Source organism: Nematostella vectensis, chromosome 7 (assembly GCF_932526225.1).
Source record: "Nematostella vectensis chromosome 7, jaNemVect1.1, whole genome shotgun sequence".
Taxonomy (NCBI): Eukaryota; Metazoa; Cnidaria; class Anthozoa; order Actiniaria; family Edwardsiidae; genus Nematostella; species Nematostella vectensis.
Window position 1 is genome coordinate 1,804,936 of NC_064040.1, and position 18,967 is coordinate 1,823,902.

Here is an 18,967-nt window from a genome sequence, read left to right on the forward strand (position 1 = left end):
GAAAAAAACTGGTAATTTCCATACGATAATTCATAAAATTCATTCTAATTCTAATTCATAAAACCTAAAACTAAAAATAGGATACAAATTATACCACAAAAACCTAATTCATAAAACCTAAAACTAAAAAAAACCCATTGCTTTTGAGCAAATTGCTCCTCTACAAGAAAGCTGTCTTGGCTTTCTATGAAACCTGAATTTTACTTTTGGACCACATTATATTGTGACATGAGGAAAAAAAAAGTTTTTTTAAGGTTTGTAAGAAAACATTGAGGTACCCAGGGTTATTGAAAATATTGTAGGTGGTATAAAAACAAGGCATATTTTTTAGGTAATAACAGATCCTCAAGATCCTAATATGTATGTGAAAAAATTAGGTTTATGATGAGGTCCAAAATCTTGTGACAGCTCTGGTAACTTATATTCAATTCATTCATGAATAGTAGTTATAATTTTCCTATGATAGATGGTGAATGGCAGATTTAGAGATCGAATTTGATTAATACAGCCTAGAATATTTATTCCCTGAGGTAAGTAACTTACTTAAAGTAAATTAAATTCAACAATGAAAAAGGTGTTCAAAGTTTAAAAACAAAACAACTCCAAAAGATCGTTCCGCTTAGTACTTTAATACAATACGCCAACTTACCTACCTCTGCCAGTGCTAGAACAAATACATAGGAGCACTTGTCGGAGAAGGTGTCCATAAAATTAGCTTGTTTTTTCTTTCTTTATCTTGTGGCTTACTCTGACATTTCAGCTAACCTTGACTCAAGCACAAGACTTGACTCTTCAAAACTTTCAACCATGCTTTTACACAGACTTTTGCACATAATAAGACAAGTTCATATCCTGGTTAGCATTCCCATGAATGTATTTTTTTCAAGCACTTCTTTTTCGACAATTCTTGGCTTCTCTGCAGTCAGTTTGTGTGTGTTTTTGAGGGGCAGAAATACTCTATCAGCGTCCGCCATATTGTTTTGCATTCTCTAGAGGCCTGGGCCGAGGCAGATCGCGGCTGGCTGGCTGGATGGATGGCAGCTTGTGACAATGACGTCTTGACCACAAAAACTGAGTCGCCTAGTTATAGACCATTTCTATACCTATGGGGCTCCGCACGCGGCCTACGGCCGCGCTGGCTCCGCTATGACTGCATTTATTACTACTATCACCACCACCAAAATAATCAGCATTACCACCTCCAACAGCAACACCAAACTACCAACAACCAGTTGGCGCAAAAACAGGCCTGACCCAGGGGGGGAGGGGGAGTGCAGGGGGTGAACCCCCACAACGGCCAAAAGTCCACTTTAGGTTCTCAATAGACGTGCTATTTGTAGACAAAACTAAAAATAATAAGCTAGATCACTCTGGTATGTAGCCAAATCCGACAATAGACGTCCCGTGGAGATATTGCAAAGTCATAAATACATGCCTTTTTGTTCTTTCGGGGATGGTCAGATTTTTATTAGAGAACTTATTCCATCCCTCCCCCCTTCCCCCCGGAAAAATAAGGTCCACTTTTTCGGATTTTGCACCCCCAAGAAAATCCTGGGCACGGGCCTGAAAAGCTGCCTTATGCACCCTATGGCCACTGCTATTCTTACTTTCGGCCTAAATCAATGGATAACTAGCAGACTTTCAAAGAACACTTGGTACCTTCGAATAGCTGTGATCTCCAGTGGAAGTCCAGCACCACGTCATTGTGCCCCTCGAAGGTGTGCACAGGGGTGGGCACGGGTGTCGTCAGGTCGATAGCGTTCCACAAGCACAGGTTATTCTCCCCTCGTCTGAGCTGCGGCACCACTACTGTAAGCACCCCATGGCCAAACGGCTGTCACCAAGCAAAGCATCTAAGGTTAGCAGTATAAAAAAATATATCACCATATACCATTAATAAAGTGTAATTAGTAAAGATTCCACACTCACCGTATACCGAGCCCTCCAAACTGGGGCAGTGACAGTCAGCTTGGCTTCTGGTTGCCGTGGGTTCTCAGTGTTCCAAAGCTACAAGTAAAGAATCTTAGTCAACATCAACAGATCAACTGTTCTTTTCTTTTGTGGTTTATTCTTGGGAGGTGGTAATGAGAGCAAAAAACACTGGGATTTATTCAGTAAATTATACCTAGCTATCAAAATCAGACAATGCAGATAAGCAAAATATGTGCCATAGCATTCTCCGTATGTGCTACTTGGTCCTCTTTTACCAGAATGTCTTTTCACTTATTGAATGGTTAACCACAGCGCACACAGTTTACCCTCTGGCTCTTGGCTGCAATCTGTTTTTTTTAGTGCTATGCATGGCCCCTCATCAGATGGATCAAGTAAAATAGAATGAAATAAATAAGCTCAGGCAGAATAGCAATATAACCATAACCTAAAAGCAGTATAGAAAAAACTGACCCCAAGCAGTCTAGCAAAATAACCCTGGCCTCAAGCAGTCTAGCAAAATAACCCTGACCCCAAGCAGTCTAGCAAAATAGCCCTGACCCCAAGCAGTCTAGCAAAATAACCCAGACCCCAAGCAGTCTAGCAAAATAACCCTGACCCCAAGCAGTCTAGCAAAATAACCCTGACCTCAAGCAGTCTAGCAAAATAACCCTGACCCCAAGCAGTCTAGCAAAATAACTCTGACCCCAAGCAGTCTAGCAAAATAACCCTGACCCCAAGCAGTCTAGCAAAATAACCCTGACCTCAAACAGTCTAGCAAAATAACCCTGACCCCAAGCAGTCTAGCAAAATTACCATGACCTCAAGCAGTCTAGCAAAATAACCCTGACCCCAAGCAGTCTGACAAAATAGCCCTGACCTCAAGCAGTCTGACAAAATAACCCTGACCTCAAACAGTCTAGCAAAATAACCCTGACCCCAAGCAGTCTGACAAAATAACCCTGACCTCATACAGTCTAGCAAAATAACCCTGACCTCAAGCAGTCTAGCAAAATAACACTGACCCCAAGCAGTCTGACAAAATAACCCTGACCCCAAGCAGTCTAGCAAAATAACCCTGACCCCAAGCAGTCTGACAAAATAACCCTGACCCCAAGCAGTCTAGCAAAATAACCCTGACCCCAAGCAGTCTAGCAAAATAACTCTGACCCCAAGCAGTCTAGCAAAATAACCCTGACCCCAAGCAGTCTAGCAAAATAACCCTGACCTCAAACAGTCTAGCAAAATGACCCTGACCCCAAGCAGTCTAGCAAAATAACCCTGACCCCAAGCAGTCTAGCAAAATAACCCTGACCCCAAGCAGTCTAGCAAAATAACCCTGACCTCAAGCAGTCTAGCAAAATAACCCTAACCCCAAGCAGTCTAGCAACATAACCCTGACCCCAAGCAGTCTGACAAAATAACCCTGACCTCAAACAGTCTAGCAAAATGACCCTGACCCCAAGCAGTCTAGCAAAATAACCATGACCTCAAGCAGTCTAGCAAAATAACCCTGACCCCAAGCAGTCTAGCAAAATAACCCTGACCCCAAGCAGTCTAGCAAAATAACCCTGACCCCAAGCAGTCTGACAAAATAACCCTGACCCCAAGCAGTCTAGCAAAATAGCCCTGACCCCAAGCAGTCTAGCAAAATAACTCTGACCTCAAGCAGTCTAGCAAAATAACCCTGACATCAAGCAGTCTAGCAAAATAGCCCTGACCCCAAGCAGTCTAGCAAAATAACCCTGACCTCCAGCAGTCTAGCAAAATAACCCTGACCCCAAGCAGTCTGACAAAATAACCCTGACCCCAAGCAGTCTAGCAAAATAACCCTCACCCCAAACAGTCTGACAAAATAACCCTGACCTCAAACAGTCTAGCAACATAACCCTGACCCCAAGCAGTCTGACAAAATAACCCTGACCTCAAACAGTCTAGCAAAATGACCCTGACCCCAAGCAGTCTAGCAAAATAACCATGACCTCAAGCAGTCTAGCAAAATAACCCTGACCCCAAGCAGTCTAGCAAAATAACCCTGACCCCAAGCAGTCTGACAAAATAACCCTGACCTCAAACAGTCTAGCAAAATGACCCTGACCCCAAGCAGTCTAGCAAAATAACCATGACCTCAAGCAGTCTAGCAAAATAACCATGACCTCAAGCAGTCTAGCAAAATAACCCTGACCCCAAGCAGTCTAGCAAAATAACCCTGACCCCAAGCAGTCTGACAAAATAACCCTGACCTCAAACAGTCTAGCAAAATAACCCTGACCTCAAGCAGTCTAGCAAAATAACCATAACCCCAAGCAGTCTAGCAAAATAACCCTGACCCCAAGCAGTCTAGCAAAATAACTCTGACCTCAAGCAGTCTAGCAAAATAAACCTGACATCAAGCAGTCTAGCAAAATAACCCTCACCCCAAGCAGTCTAGCAAAATAACCCTGACTCCAAACACTCTAGCAAAATAACCCTGACCCCAAGCAGTCTAGCAAAATTACCATGACCCCAAGCAGTCTAGCAAAATAACCCTGACCCCAAGCAGTCTGACAAAATAGCCCTGACCTCAAGCAGTCTGACAAAATAACCCTGACCTCAAACAGTCTAGCAAAATAACCCTGACCCCAAGCAGTCTGACAAAATAACCCTGACCTCAAGCAGTCTAGCAAAATAACCCTGACCTCAAGCAGTCTAGCAAAATAACACTGACCCCAAGCAGTCTGACAAAATAACCCTGACCCCAAGCAGTCTAGCAAAATAACCCTGACTCCAAGCAGTCTGATAGAATAACCCTGACCTCAAGCAGTCTAGCAAAATAACCCTGACCCCAAGCAGTCTGATAAAATAACCCTGACCCCAAGCAGTCTGACAAAATAACCCTGACCCCAAGCAGTCTGACAAAATAACCCTGACCCCAAGCAGTCTAGCAAAATAACCATAACCCCAAGCAGTCTAGCAAAATAACCCTGACCCCAAGCAGTCTGACAAAATAACCCTGACCCCAAGAAGTCTAGCAAAATAACCCTGACCTCAAGCAGTCTAGCAAAATAACCCTGACTCCAAGCAGTCTAGCAAAATAACCCTAACCCCAAGCAGTCTAGCAAAATTACCATAACCCCAAGCAGTCTAGCAAAATAACCCTGACTCCAAGCAGTCTGACAAAATAACCCTGAAACCAAGCAGTCTAGCAAAATAACCCTGACATCAAGCAGTCTAGCAAAATAACCCTGACCCCAAGCAGTCTAGCAAAATAACCCTGACCCCAAGCAGTCTGACAAAATAACCATAACCCCAAGCAGTCTAGCAAAATAACCATAACCCCAAGCAGTCTAGCAAAATAACCATAACCCCAAGCAGTCTAGCAAAATAACCCTGACCCCAAAGCAGTCACATTTCTACCTTGACACTGGCATCATTGCTGCACGTTGCCAGCGCTGTGCCGCTTGTCCGGGACCAGTCCACTCCATGGATCTTGGACAGATGGGCAGTGATGTACACGACAGGCGTGTTACCTTTCTACATGCAGAAGTAAAAGACTGTAGTTATACATGGCATTAGCAGGCGTCAAGCGTTGTGTGGGAAGGGGGCCGGATACAAAGACTGGGTGGTACATCGTTCCCCTTCTGGTCATTTCCTTATTAATTATTGGGCCCCAACACCCACCTCCCCCTCCCCCCCCCCCAACACCACCACAGTACTACACAGAAATACAGTAATGGACCAAGTAAGAGATTTCAGTCAATCTAATCCTTTGAAATTAGTCTCTGATCTCTATGTTGTTACTTTCTCTGAGGTCCTATATTCGTATATGACACCATCTCTATGTTTTTACTTACTCTAAGGTCCCATATTCAGATTCCCCATCTCTATGTTGTTACTTTCTCTGAGGTCCTATATTCGTATGTCACCATCTCTATGTTGTTACTTTCTCTGAGGTCCCATATTTGGACGTCGCCATCTCTATGTTTTTATTTACTCTGAGGTCCTATTTTGGTATGTCACCATCTCTATGTTGTTACTTTCTCTGAGGTCCTATATTCGTATGTCACCATCTCTATGTTGTTACTTTCTCTGAGGTCCTATATTCGTATGTCACCATCTCTATGTTGTTACTTTCTCTGAGGTCCCATATTCGTATGTCACCATCTCTATGTTGTTACTTTCTCTGAGGTCCCATATTCGTATGTCACCATCTCTATGTTGTTACTTTCTCTGAGGTCCTATATTCGTATGTCACCATCTCTATGTTGTAACTTTCTCCAAGGTCCTATATTCGGACGTCGCTATCTCTATGTTTTTACTTACTCTGAGGTCCCATATTCGGACGTCACCATCATGACTTGTGGCTAGTACATTCCGATCCTCCTTGTTCCATTTCACTTGTGAAGCCCCCACTGGAAAGCAAGCAACGGATCACAACCTTAAAGGTACAGTTGCACAGATGTAGTTTTGAAAAAGATTAAAAACAGTGATTACTGTGTCTGGGATAACCTAGTCTTTGGCAATCCTTCATTAAGAAAGAAGACACTTTTAAAAGGTCAAGTAATCTGCCTGTGCTTATATTGCACCTAGGCAATATATTCCCATACCTACTGCTTGTAGAGATGTGGCAGGTTTCTTTTCTCTGAAACAAGGAAGAGTGGCCAGTATACTCACAAACTTCAAGAAGAGGGCAAGGGAAACAACTTTCCAAATCTAATACAAGGGTATCAAATAATTTTCAAATTATGGTATAAAAATGTCCCTATGAATGCGCTTCTAAATTTTATTTTTTAAAACTCTATTCTAGATACTATGTACTCGAGAATTTACAGTAGTGCTCCTGAGGGTGTATGAGTATGTTATTTTGTAGACAGATTGTGTGACAGGTTCTGTGATTGCGTGACTACAGTACCTGAGATCCCAGATGTACACAAATTGATCAACTGAACAAGTAGACAACACTTGGGGGTCAAACCATGACCAGTTCAAATCACTGTGGACACATGAGAATAAGTTCAAATCACTGTGGACACATGAACATAAGTTCAAATCACTGTGGACACATGAACATAAGTTCAAATCACTGTGGACACATGAACATAAGTTCAAATCACTGTGGACACATGAACATAAGTTCAAAGCACTGTGGACACATGAACATAAGTTCAAAGCACTGTGGACACATGAACATAAGTTCAAAGCACTGTGGACACATGAACATAAGTTCAAATCACTGTGGACACATGAACATAAGTTCAAAGCACTGTGGACACATGAGAATAAGTTCAAATCACTGTGGACACATGAACATAAGTTCAAAGCACTGTGGACACATGAACATAAGTTCAAATCACTGTGGACACATGAACATAAGTTCAAATCACTGTGGACACATGAACATAAGTTCAAAGCACTGTGGACAAATGAACATAAGTTAAAATCACTGTGGACACATGAACATAAGTTCAAAGCACTGTGGACACATGAACATAAGTTCAAAGCACTGTGGACACATGAACATGCTTGAGGTTACAACCTTCTATTTACAACCATAGCACCTTTTTTCTTGTCATTTTAATTCACTATTAACAAAAATAGAACTTAGGACTGTAGTATATTTCAGAAAACCTTCCTTTTAAACTTACAAACACTCACAGGTCACTGCAATGATATTACATTCAGTTGACTATGAAAACAACAAAAACAATCATTACATAAAGCTAGTTCAAATTACTTTGCGCCCAATACAATCGCAAAATGAATGCGTGCTTTGATAAAAGCTGCAATTTCACAAACCTCTATGCTCCCTCCCACCCCTTCCCTCTAGGGAGTCTATGGCGTCCATCCAATAGGAATTTTATTGCGAGATATCTATGCATATCGACATGCCTAAAGATGTCCATGTAGCTCCTCTAAAGGTGGTCCTTAGTGTAAAGAAATAACGTTTGTCTGATGATGAGGAAGACCAATGAAATCAAAATTGAATTGTGTTTTAACAAGTGTCACTGAGAAATCATAATATAAGCCTGGAATAGGACATGCTTGGGAAGCTTATTCAAGTACTTGATTTCCCTGAGATGTGTCTGATAATACAAATGATGATCTAGATTGGGTTGCTTGCATTGATAAAAGTCAAAGGAAGAGATCTCTTATGGAAATAAAATACCCTCAACTGCATGAGAATTATGAAAAAGAAGTCATGTTAGCTAGGGATATGCTCAAGAAAGGTGTCTATACTAATTTGTTCTCCTGAGTTAAGAAAGAAAAGCAAACACATGAAACGTGTTCCACATCTGGACATTGAAGCTGAACTGTATGTTAATGAATTTGAAATCGAAGGTAAACTGTAAATTGAATTTGATTCCATGAGGTTTTTTTTTTAAATTTTGAACTAAGCTGTTGAAGAGTGTTGTTAATAGTTAAGAGTGTTGTAAATACTTACAGTGATTACAAAGATCCAAACTAATTATTGAGTTCCTTGTGTATTTGTTTGTAATAGCCTGGCGGTACTCAGTGTTATCATCGAAGAAAACACTCTCCGTTCGGAGATCGGGCGCCATCTTGTATTTAAAGCTGGATGGTCCCTGGGGGCGAGCGCGAAAATGAACCCCTGCCCCCCTGCCATGCGCCTGTTTTTGCGCTCGCCCCCAGGAACCACGCGTCTTAAAATACAAGATGGCGCCCGATTACCGAACAGAGAGGGTTTTCCGCGATAATAACACCGAGTACTGCCTGCAAGCAGGCTATCTTTGTAACGATTAATATACTTAAGGTAATTCCCTTGAATTACACTGTGCACCCCTTCTGTGCATAGTGGCACGCGCTGTTTGTTCAAACGTTAATAAGAAAACAAAGCAAAAGGAGCGTGTTTTTTTACTTAAAATCGCTTTGACAGAAAAACGAAGTCGGTAACCCCCATTTTTTTATTTGCTCAAACAGTTAAATATATACGGAAAAATGATATACTGAAAGAAGAAAAAAAGTTGGGTTGTAGAAGTTTGTTTTTTTCTCTCAAAAGCATAAAAAATACTTTAAAATAACGCTTTGGCCAAAACAATGCCTTTTAGTGTGATTTCTTAAAATGTGATTTGTTTTGAACGTTAGCTACTATGTGTTATTGTTTAGGAGATCGGATTTCAGCAGCTCAACAAACAGAACTTAATTTTCTAAAGACTATTGGCACTACAGTATTTTTGAAAACTAAGAGTTGCGATCAGTAAAAACGTGCCAACTCTACGACTCTCTGTTGTGAAAATGAGGTTGGTTACCCCCATTTTTTATTACAGTTTTTTAAAGCCCTTAATTTCAATATTGTTTTAAATAATTCTGGGTAGTAGAACTACCCAGGGAAGAGAATTACCATACTTTATGTATCCTGCAAAAAGTGAATCTAAGAATATTTTTTTGAAAAAAAGCTCCACTGTAAGGTAGATTAATTATCACCACCAGGTGACGGGCCCTGTTCTGTTTACCTTATAATTCTAGTGTGAGCCCGTGTAAGGTAGATTCATTATCATCACCAGGTGACGGGCCCTGTTCTGTTTACCTTATAATTCTAGCGTGAGCCCGTGTAAGGTAGATTAATTATCACCACCAGGTGACGGGCCCTGTTCTGTTTACCTTATAATTCTAGTGTGAGCCCGTGTAAGGTAGATTAATTATCACCACCAGGTGACGGGCCCTGTTCTGTTTACCTTATAATTCTAGTGTGAGCCCGTGTAAGGTAGATTAATTATCATCACCAGGTGACGGGCCCTGTTCTGTTTACCTTATAATTCTAGTGTGAGCCCGTGTAAGGTAGATTAATTATCATCACCAGGTGACGGGCCCTGTTCTGTTTACCTTATAATTCTAGTGTGAGCCCGTGTAAGGTAGATTAATTATCATCACCAGGTGACGGGCCCTGTTCTGTTTACCTTATAATTCTAGTGTGAGCCCGTGTAAGGTAGATTAATTATCATCACCAGGTGACGGGCCCTGTTCTGTTTACCTTATAATTCTAGTGTGAGCCCGTGTAAGGTAGATTAATTATCATCACCAGGTGACGGGCCCTGTTCTGTTTACCTTATCATTCTAGCGTGAGCCCGTGTAAGGTAGATTAATTATCATCACCAGGTGACGGGCCCTGTTCTGTTTACCTTATAATTCTAGTGTGAGCCCGTGTAAGGTAGATTAATTATAATCACCAGGTGACGGGCCCTGTTCTGTTCACCTTATAATTCTAGTGTGAGCCCGTGTAAGGTAGATTAATTATCATCACCAGGTGACGGGCCCTGTTCTTTTTACCTTATAATTCTAGTGTGAGCCCGTGTAAGGTAGATTAATTATCACCACCAGGTGACGGGCCCTGTTCTGTTTACCTTATAATTCTAGTGTGAGCCCGTGTAAGGTAGATTAATTATCATCACCAGGTGACGGGCCCTGTTCTGTTTACCTTATAATTCTAGTGTGAGCCCGTGTAAGGTAGATTAATTATCATCACCAGGTGACGGGCCCTGTTCTGTTTACCTTATAATTCTAGTGTGAGCCCGCAGCATTTGTGTCTGCACACCACTTCCATCCCGCCATTTCCAGATCTCTGCCTTCTGGTTTGACTGCAAGATAGTGCCACTTATTTCAAACATACAAGTACAAGAAATGCTTCTGGAGAGCTTGAGCTCTAAGCTAGATTATCGAATATTTAGAAATTAACACTATTCTAATGTATGGGTAACCTGTGGTTGCTAAATCCAAGTCTTGTGTTTGGTCATTACTATTCTCTTTTGGGGGAGGAGAGGCGCTTTTTTTAAGTGGGGCACATCCTGGGAGGGGGGCACTTATCAAATATTTTGAGGAGGAGAGGGCAATAATTTGAAGGGGGCACTAAAATAAGCATTTACGGGAAAACCCTGCTAGGCTTACTTATCAAAGGTTTGGTTTACCTTACCAGAGGCAACCTCAAAACCTACCACTGCAGCAAGTATGTGCGCTTGTGAGATGTGGGGATTCCACTCCACTGCCCCACAATCCCATTTGATACTATCCCTGTTCACTTTCTTTGTGATGACAGAAGGACTGTCAAGATTTATGAAAGCAAGTCCTTTTCGGCTAGAAATGAAAGATAAACATTTGTATAAATATGACTTGAGGGAAAATAACATGTGATCTAGCTGGTACTGCTTCCTACTCCCTAAATACAATTGGCAGCCAGGAGAAGGAGGAGCCTAAGAAAGGATGATTTGCTTTACAAGTGGCTACACTTACACTACCAAGAATCCTACATCAGTCAGGCAAATCTGAAGATTGTACTAGATCAATTATTTCTTAGAGCTTTCATCTTGATTAGGGCTTAAAGTGATTTGGTAGTGCACTTTTCTGTCCAAAAAAGTTTTCCTGTCTCAACTGTGTGTTGGCTCAGTTGATAGAGCGTGCTTCCTCCAAGCCAGTAAACACAAGTTAAAAATTTGCATACAATTTGTTTATTCCAAATGACGTCACCTAAAAATGACAATGATAAATCCAATGCCTATTTCCAGGCCCTGATGTACTTATCCTTCCTTAGACTTTCCGACTACCATGTAAAGGTACCAAGGGTATAAACTTACGCTCCCAGGACAACATGGCTACCAGTGCAGTCCACTGCCATGACTGTAGCCTAGGAAATAATAAATTAAATTCATTGTCAACGCTTTTTTATTCTTTTGCTGCATTGACAATGGCATATGGAAATGGAAATAGAGCTTATCGAAGCTTAAAGATTAAAATTGATGGGGGGGGGGGGGAGGGGGGTGTTTATGTGTAAATATATGTTGTCAAAATTTCCAAAGAGAAAAAAATAATAAATCAATTAAATGCCGATATACTCAGAAGCTAATATTGGAACACTGATTACAAATACTATAAAAATAGAATAAAGCATAAACTTAGTGGTAACATAGGTGAGAGGAAGTATAAAAACAACAAGAATGAGCGGAAAAGATGGTATAAGATGATCACTAATACTACGGCTCGTTGTAAATAGAGCATAGCATCAGCTTGGTTAAAAAAAAAAGATAACTTAGGGTGTATTAACACTGCACTTGGTGGCCAAACATATCCAGGAAAACCCTACCGGCCACTCGTGATGCGAAGCGAACACATCTCTATACGGGGCCGCCATCTTGGATCCATATGGGACTACCGCTGGCATTTGGAATTGGCGGCTCCTGCGCTACCCTGGCGTGACCATTGTGTGCCTATTGCGTGACCATTGGCTATTGCGTGATGCATATCACTTATGATATAGAAGCAACTGGTCCAAAAAAAACATCTCATTATAATCTAATCACTATTCCTTATCCTCATGATTGAAACTCGTCAAGTGGTATTTAACATATTTAACGTCTGTGCAGCAGGCGATACGTGTTTTTGAGCCTGCGTAGACGAGGAAACCATTTCGCTATCGTGGAATGCCTAGAGCGCAGAGCTGAACACCATGTTTGCAGTGGCGGCGGTTGGAGCTTCGGCTCTCGCTGGATATGGCGTTTATATGTACTTAAAGGGCCGAAAGCGGCGAGAAATCATCAAAAAGGCTGTCGATGAGATGGTAAATATGTTTATTAATCATGTGTTCGAAGAATGATTTGAAGTGCTCGCGAATGAATGAGATCTGTTTGCGATCATACCGGATATATTACTAAGGTAGCCTGTTTAATATATGATTGCCCTTAATAATTTGTAAAAGCAATTTTATATTCGCTTTTTGGGGTTTTATTTTCGGGAACTGGACACAGAAGACGTTTTTTTCTAAAGTTTATTCGACAGCCTCATTAAATGTTCGTAACATTTGCATAAGCAACTCGCAAGCGATTTAGAAAAAAACACATAGATCATATGTTTTTAAAAATTGTTTTGAATAATTTAAGAAATTCCCAAGCATTTCATTTTCGGTGCGAAATCTACTAGTTGTTTATTTTCTTTAGTTCGGGTTATTTCGTGTTTTCGATTCAAGCATTTTCGTGACATGAGTCATTACACAGCGATAGATAGCAATCAGTAAATCAACCAGCTATGTCATCTGATTCTCTCGTCTTCCAGCAAATGAAAACTGGATAAAACAGGATAGGGTGTTGGGAGAAGGCGCGGACCCAGGATTGGCCGATGGAGATGCGCAGACATAGGGATCATATGGAAAAATGATAGTTTTTTTAAAGATTCCTTTTGAGAGAATGACCCATGTGCGCACTCCCCTGTATAGAAAAACAGGAAAGGAAAAAAAAATCTAAACTAAATTGAGCGCTAAAGTTTCGTTTAGATTTTGAGCGCGGGTCTGTTAACTCAGGCTAATGATAAGAGAACCAGGTATACACTCTTTTTTATAAGGACATTTAATTTTCAGTTGAGGCTTGGCCTTTTTTGGAGCATTTTTAAAATAAGCTTTAAAAAAAAAAACAATTGCAAAATTAAGCAGACGAGAGAAGTGAGAACTATGTTTGTAATAAAACAAGATGAAATAATGTTGTTTCTTTTTCAGATGCATGGACTAGATAAGCCGTCAGTCTATATCAGTGATTCCGTCGGTGTGCGTGGAAAACTACAAAGAATCTACGAGGCCGGGATTGATAAAATACAGGTACCGTAGCTGGGAGATTAAGAAGACCTCAATCTTTAAGAATATATTTCTACATAGATTGCCTTTGTTTTCTTATTTCTTCCTGGATACCAGTATGATCTGTATGCATAGCAGGGGCTGTTGCAGGCCTTTGAGTAATGGGGGTTGGGGAGGGGGAGGGGGGCAATGCAGAGACATAAAGAAAATAATGGGGGCACAACCACGCCCTTACTCGTCATTGGCGAAAGAAGAGGCGCGAAAAAAGAAATACCTATAGCTAGAATTCATTGGAGTATCTCAACTTCATGTTCCAACTACTAAAATGATAAATGAACCAATGTTTCAGATTTTGACGGATTTTGATAAGACATTGACAAAGTTTATAGTGGATGGAACTCCAGGGAACACAATACAAGGTATTAAGCTTATGTGAATTATTATAATAAGTTATTTAAAAACTATTTTCAATTATTTTAACAAGGTATTAAAGCATTGTGAATTATTTTTCGATATGGCATAGAATAAATGATTGAATGATGAGCAATTGTTGAACTAGAGAATAATTTGTTTTCCAGAAGCTCTAGAGAAATCTGGACACATCCCAGAATCCTTCAGGGCGAAGGTGTGTTGTACACGTGGTGCCATTTGGGAGCCGGCTTTTATTAAGCATTTTATTGAAAGGACACAAAAAATAAGTCTTGAGGAAACAACCCCTGGACTGATTAATGTAGTGTTTTTGGTCTTGTGCAGTGATTGTCTTATGCTTATATATATATATACAATCTGATCCTGATGAAGGCAGCATTGCCGAAACGTCGAAAAAAAATTCAACCTAGTGATTCAAGAAATTTATATATATAATACATATCATATATATTAACCTTGATTGATTTACGTTCTGAAAGTGAATTGTGTGTGATTTGTCTTTCTAGTTTGCGGATCTCAAGGACCACTACCTTCCTATTCTATCGGGGTGAGTAGAAATATCTTCTGGTTTGAGAGTGGCGAATACTTCATTCAATCTTGATTCGAGCTTTATTTTTGTTTTCAGTGACATGAGCTCAAATGAGAAAGAATCCGTCATTCTTGAATGGTGAGATCCCATCTCGCCAGACTAGTTCCTCCGTGTACTTTTCGGGATTCCTGTGGATGGCCACGAGGCAATAACGGCTGGTAGAGCCAACTCATAGGCGAAATTCAAGTGACGTCACGATATCAACCTCAGGGTACCCGAAACACCACAGGAAACCCGAAAAGAGGTTGGGGGTGGCGAAAATCGTAATTTTGATTGACGCATCGTTGAAGCAAAAAAGTTTCCACGATAATTTAAAGTGCTCTAAAAGCAACTTTCTCGTTTATAGTGTAGTTTGATCGATTAATTTTTTTCGTACTCTTCTCTCTTTTTCCTAATTTTTCGTGGTTGCCACGGTGGTGCGTCGCTGTGAACGTTACCCTGCCTCGTACCCAGGCGCCTCAAGTTGGTAGAAACAAGTGATGCTAGAGAGATTGCAGCGGAAGCATTCTGGGAAGGTTTAGTCGCGCGCGCCAAAAAGGTCATGGGAAGGGGCTTCACGTGACGCGCCTGGGTACTGTCAGAACGTTACACGTGATAATGCGTTCTTTCTAATTGGCACTCATTAATCACATTGTGTCAGCGAAATGTAACTTGTTTTCAGGTGCTCCAAGGTCAATGATCTGATTGTTGAGCTGAACTTGAAGAAGGACGATCTTCCCGCCATTGTGAGGGATGGCCTATTAGTGCTACGGTGAGAGGAGAGGAACAAATCGGTGGCTTGTGGCATTGCGCAGAATTCCAAACCAGAATTACAATCTTTCTTTTCAGGGAGGGAGTCGAATGGCTTTTTGTCAAGACCAGCGAAAACAAAGTACCAGTATTCATACTTTCAGAAGGCCTCGGAGGTGAGACAGATTTTAAGGTGCCTAGTGACCAACACTTCGCAGTTAGCTCGTACATTGCTAAACATCTGGCGTGTTGCCATCGAAGAAAGCTTGGGGAGGGATTGTATTTGTTAAGGGTAGCCTACTCAAGGAAGGTATACTAGCTACAATGATGTCAAACAAAATCAAAGTGATGTCATGGCTCTATATCCTTTGCCAAGTATGAAGAAAAATTGTTAATTCAGAAAAAAATAATGGTTCACAGCTTCAGCTTCGCCAGCGTTTCATGGCTTTCATTGGTCATAGTATGCTGTAGGTAAAAGTGATATGACATGTCTGGCAGAAGGTTTAAACTGAGGTATTTATTTTTTCGCGTCCTGCAGATCTGATAGAGGAGGTGATCAGACAACAGAGCCAGCTGTACGATAACGTCACCATCATGGCTAACTACATGAAGTTCAATCAGGTGAATATCATATTATTACCCATGTGTGAAGTCACCATGATATTTGCACCCGACGCATACCAAATAGACTTTTCTTCAAACTCGATCCTGATTGGTTGACAGCATTCTGTCTTGCTGTAACAGGTGATGATATGTTTGATGGCGTAGGTAAAAGGTGATTGCATGTTTGATGACGAAGGAGATGACGTAGGTAAAAGGTGATGACGTGCTTGATGACGTCAGTGATGACGTAGGTAACGCGTGATTACGTATTCATTGCAGGGAGTTATGGTCGGCATACATGGCAAACTTCTAACAAGCGGCAACAAGCAAGAGCAAGCGAAGAACAATCTCTTTTTCGAGAAAAATAAGGTATTATTCTTCAGACCGAATAACTGTATAAATGGGGTCCGGGGATTATTTTGAACAAGTTTGTTAAGTTAAATTCTGATAATAACTTACGAAATTCCCTTTGATTTGGCTGAAATGTGCCTGTTTGCGACGCGCTCTCAATGTTTGGCTAGAAAACCCGGTCAAGTTACGTTGCGTGATCTGAGCTACTACCCCGTGGCGCGCGAGCAGTCCCCGACGCGCTAGTCGAAACGTGTTCGACTAATAAAAATAGTTTTTATTTTTAGTATTTTTGTGGCGAATTTTTTGAGGTATGCATATTGGCATTAATATGAATAGTACCATGATCACCTCGGATTTTATAGTGTTCTTCTGACCGAAGTTTCCTTAAAAACACTAGATGGCGTTAAATTTTACTCATTCCAAGTTATAATTAACACCGCTTTTCAGTTCCCGATGGACTAGGTACACTGCTAAAGGCTGGTTCGCACTAGGACGCAAGCGCAAACGGAAGCGCAACACAAGTGAAAGTCGGTCAAACATAAGCACAAGCTCAAGAAAATCAAGCAGTTGCGTTTTCTTGCGCTTGCTGTTGCGCTTGCTGTTGCGCTTGCGTTCTAGTAAGATTCAACTTTAAGACGTATTTGTGCATATGTAGGTATCATAGAAGCCTAGACAATAAATTTGAACATAGCATAGAAGAGCTATTTACAAAACATTTCTCAACTTGAACTTCAAACCTCCCTTTCGTTTTGCATGTTTTACAGGACCGCAGCAGTACTATCGTTATGTTTGACCGACTTTCACTTGTTTTGCGCTTCCGTTTGCGCTTAAATTTGAACATAGCATAGAAGAGCTATTTGAAAAACATTTCTCAACTTGAACTTCAAACCTCCCTTTCGTTTTGCATGTTTTACAGGACCGCAGCAGTGCTATAGTTTTGGGGGACTCGATTCGCGATAGTGAGATGGCCAGCAGCCTCAGAAACGCAGAGAATGTCATCACTGTCGGGATCCTCAATGAAAAAGTAAGAAAGCTGCTTCCTGTCCCACTGTGCCGGTTTTACCCGGCAAGTTTTTATTATTATTCAACAATGTTTGCTTAGTTGTACTAGAAGTGCAGTGTACTTACTATTCATAGACGCAGGCGGGTACCAAGGGTTTCTTGGGGGGTGGGGGAGTGGCAGTCGTGGCATCATATGGACGACCCTTTTATAGGAAATGACCCATTTTTGGCGGCCATCAGTAATTGGCGCTGGATTATTCATTACCTGATATAAAGACGCTTACTAGAAAGTCCACCTCAAGTCTCACTCATCGCAGCAAAATCGGCCCAGGGTATTTAAGCAATAATTGTCGGGAATCATAGGAATCACAATTACCGACACTAATCCATGCCAGGCGCGTACCCAGGATGATAGCTGAGGGGGGGGGGGGGGGGGGTTGCGCAGCCATAGGTATCATGAGGAAAAAGCATAGTATTTGAAGATTCCTTAATAAAAAATTGCCCACTTTTCCCCGTCAAGTACGCTTTTGCTAATCCATGATTTCCTATTTTCTCTCCTAGGTTGACGAGAACCTGAAGGCTTACCAGGAGGCGTTTGACGTGGTTATTGTGGATGATCACAGCATTTCAGTTGTAGATGTTGTCCTGATGTCTCTTCTCCGAGAAAAATGAGATCCCACGCCGAATATCGAGTGAGAATACTGACAATAGGATCATTAGCATTTCGCTTGAAGAGGCGACTGGCGTCACTCAATAATGTAGTTTTGTAGGACTTGACCATCGTACGGAAGCAACTTGAATCTTCATAGACGAATCCAGGAAAAAGTTTTTTTCAATACTGTTACTGCTGGGATAAGCGCCTCGCCTAAGAGGAAAATTGACTAAGAGGAGAATTAATAAGGAGTTTACTCCTTGCATGTTATTAAAAGGCACTTTTTTTATCTATCGATGAAAATGATTTTGAAACTTTTAATGACCGCCACGTCGCTTATTCGCGTAATTACGATATATGAAAACCCTCAATTGTTTAGCCCTCAGGAAACATATCATTTTGTTTTTGTGGTTCTTATAAACACACGAAACCGACCCTATGGATTCGCCAAATATTCTTGCAATTTAAACTAGATGTTCTCTTCGAGACAACCTAGCCAATTTTCGAGACGAAAATATTCCGTTCAACACCGTTATTTTACGACCTCTGAAATCGGAATAAATGTGTTAAGTTTAAGGGGATGAGAGACAAAAGAGAAAAAGATAAATTCTAGACCATTTATTTAGTGTTTGAGTTAATGACACAAGACGAATTTCTCTAAAATATATATAATACTCCATAACAATACGGGCTTTTAACTGCAGACAAGATAATAGAATGTATCTAGCGTTCTGCCTCATAGAGGATATAAATTAATTTATAAAATATAGATAATATTCTATACTTTTCTTATTTGATTTCATTTGTTATAAATTACAAAGTACGAAAGTATCGTCAGAACCTCGTACAAAAAATAACCGCACAGACCCCTGGGTAGCTAATGGCGGCCTGTCAGGGGACTTACCACAGGCTTCCCACCCAGTCCTTTACTGACGCGGGTGGGAAGCATGTGCTTACACATTAAGAACCTCTCGTTGACCTCAAATGAGCGTGCGTAGCGGACAAGGGGACTGGGCACACGAGCTCCTTCCCCGTCTATCCCCAACCCCCCCCCCCCCCCCCCCCCCCCCCCCCGGGCGCAACAACACAGGCTTTAAAAATACTGCAGTAACTTAAAAAATAATGCAGGTTCTTTGCG

At 41.2% G+C, this 18,967-nt stretch overlaps 2 protein-coding genes across 3 annotated transcripts in view; one reads left to right on the plus strand and one right to left on the minus strand.

Annotated features, from left to right (window-relative positions):
- Nucleotides 1-12,080, minus strand: part of LOC5511953 (GATOR complex protein WDR59) — a 29,558-nt gene extending 17,478 nt beyond the window's left edge. The window contains exons 1-10 of the mRNA XM_048730767.1: nucleotides 11,999-12,080; nucleotides 11,493-11,542; nucleotides 10,857-10,995; nucleotides 10,417-10,502; nucleotides 6,821-6,901; nucleotides 6,516-6,550; nucleotides 6,232-6,320; nucleotides 5,326-5,442; nucleotides 1,930-2,007; nucleotides 1,660-1,834 (exon numbers count right to left, since the gene is read on the minus strand). Of these exons, the coding sequence (XP_048586724.1) occupies nucleotides 1,660-1,834; nucleotides 1,930-2,007; nucleotides 5,326-5,442; nucleotides 6,232-6,320; nucleotides 6,516-6,550; nucleotides 6,821-6,901; nucleotides 10,417-10,502; nucleotides 10,857-10,995; nucleotides 11,493-11,542; nucleotides 11,999-12,076 (928 nt within the window). The 5' untranslated portion in view covers nucleotides 12,077-12,080. The remainder of the gene's footprint in view (nucleotides 1-1,659; nucleotides 1,835-1,929; nucleotides 2,008-5,325; nucleotides 5,443-6,231; nucleotides 6,321-6,515; nucleotides 6,551-6,820; nucleotides 6,902-10,416; nucleotides 10,503-10,856; nucleotides 10,996-11,492; nucleotides 11,543-11,998) is intronic.
- A 124-nt stretch (nucleotides 12,081-12,204) lies between these two features.
- On the plus strand, nucleotides 12,205-18,612 carry LOC5511984 (cytosolic 5'-nucleotidase 3A). Of its 2 annotated transcripts, XM_048730769.1 has the most exons (13): nucleotides 12,207-12,472; nucleotides 13,400-13,498; nucleotides 13,824-13,893; nucleotides 14,053-14,099; nucleotides 14,410-14,450; nucleotides 14,529-14,570; nucleotides 15,154-15,243; nucleotides 15,321-15,397; nucleotides 15,760-15,842; nucleotides 16,104-16,193; nucleotides 17,092-17,199; nucleotides 17,739-17,893; nucleotides 17,928-18,612. In XM_048730769.1, exons 1-12 carry the CDS (start codon nucleotides 12,362-12,364, stop codon nucleotides 17,847-17,849), a joined length of 969 nt encoding a protein of 322 aa, XP_048586726.1. In that variant the 5' UTR covers nucleotides 12,207-12,361; the 3' UTR covers nucleotides 17,850-17,893; nucleotides 17,928-18,612. The 2 variants fall into 2 exon arrangements, with proteins under 2 accessions (XP_048586727.1, XP_048586726.1); XM_048730770.1 differs by having other exon boundaries at nucleotides 12,205-12,472; nucleotides 17,739-18,612.
- The last annotated feature ends 355 nt before the right edge of the window (nucleotides 18,613-18,967 follow it).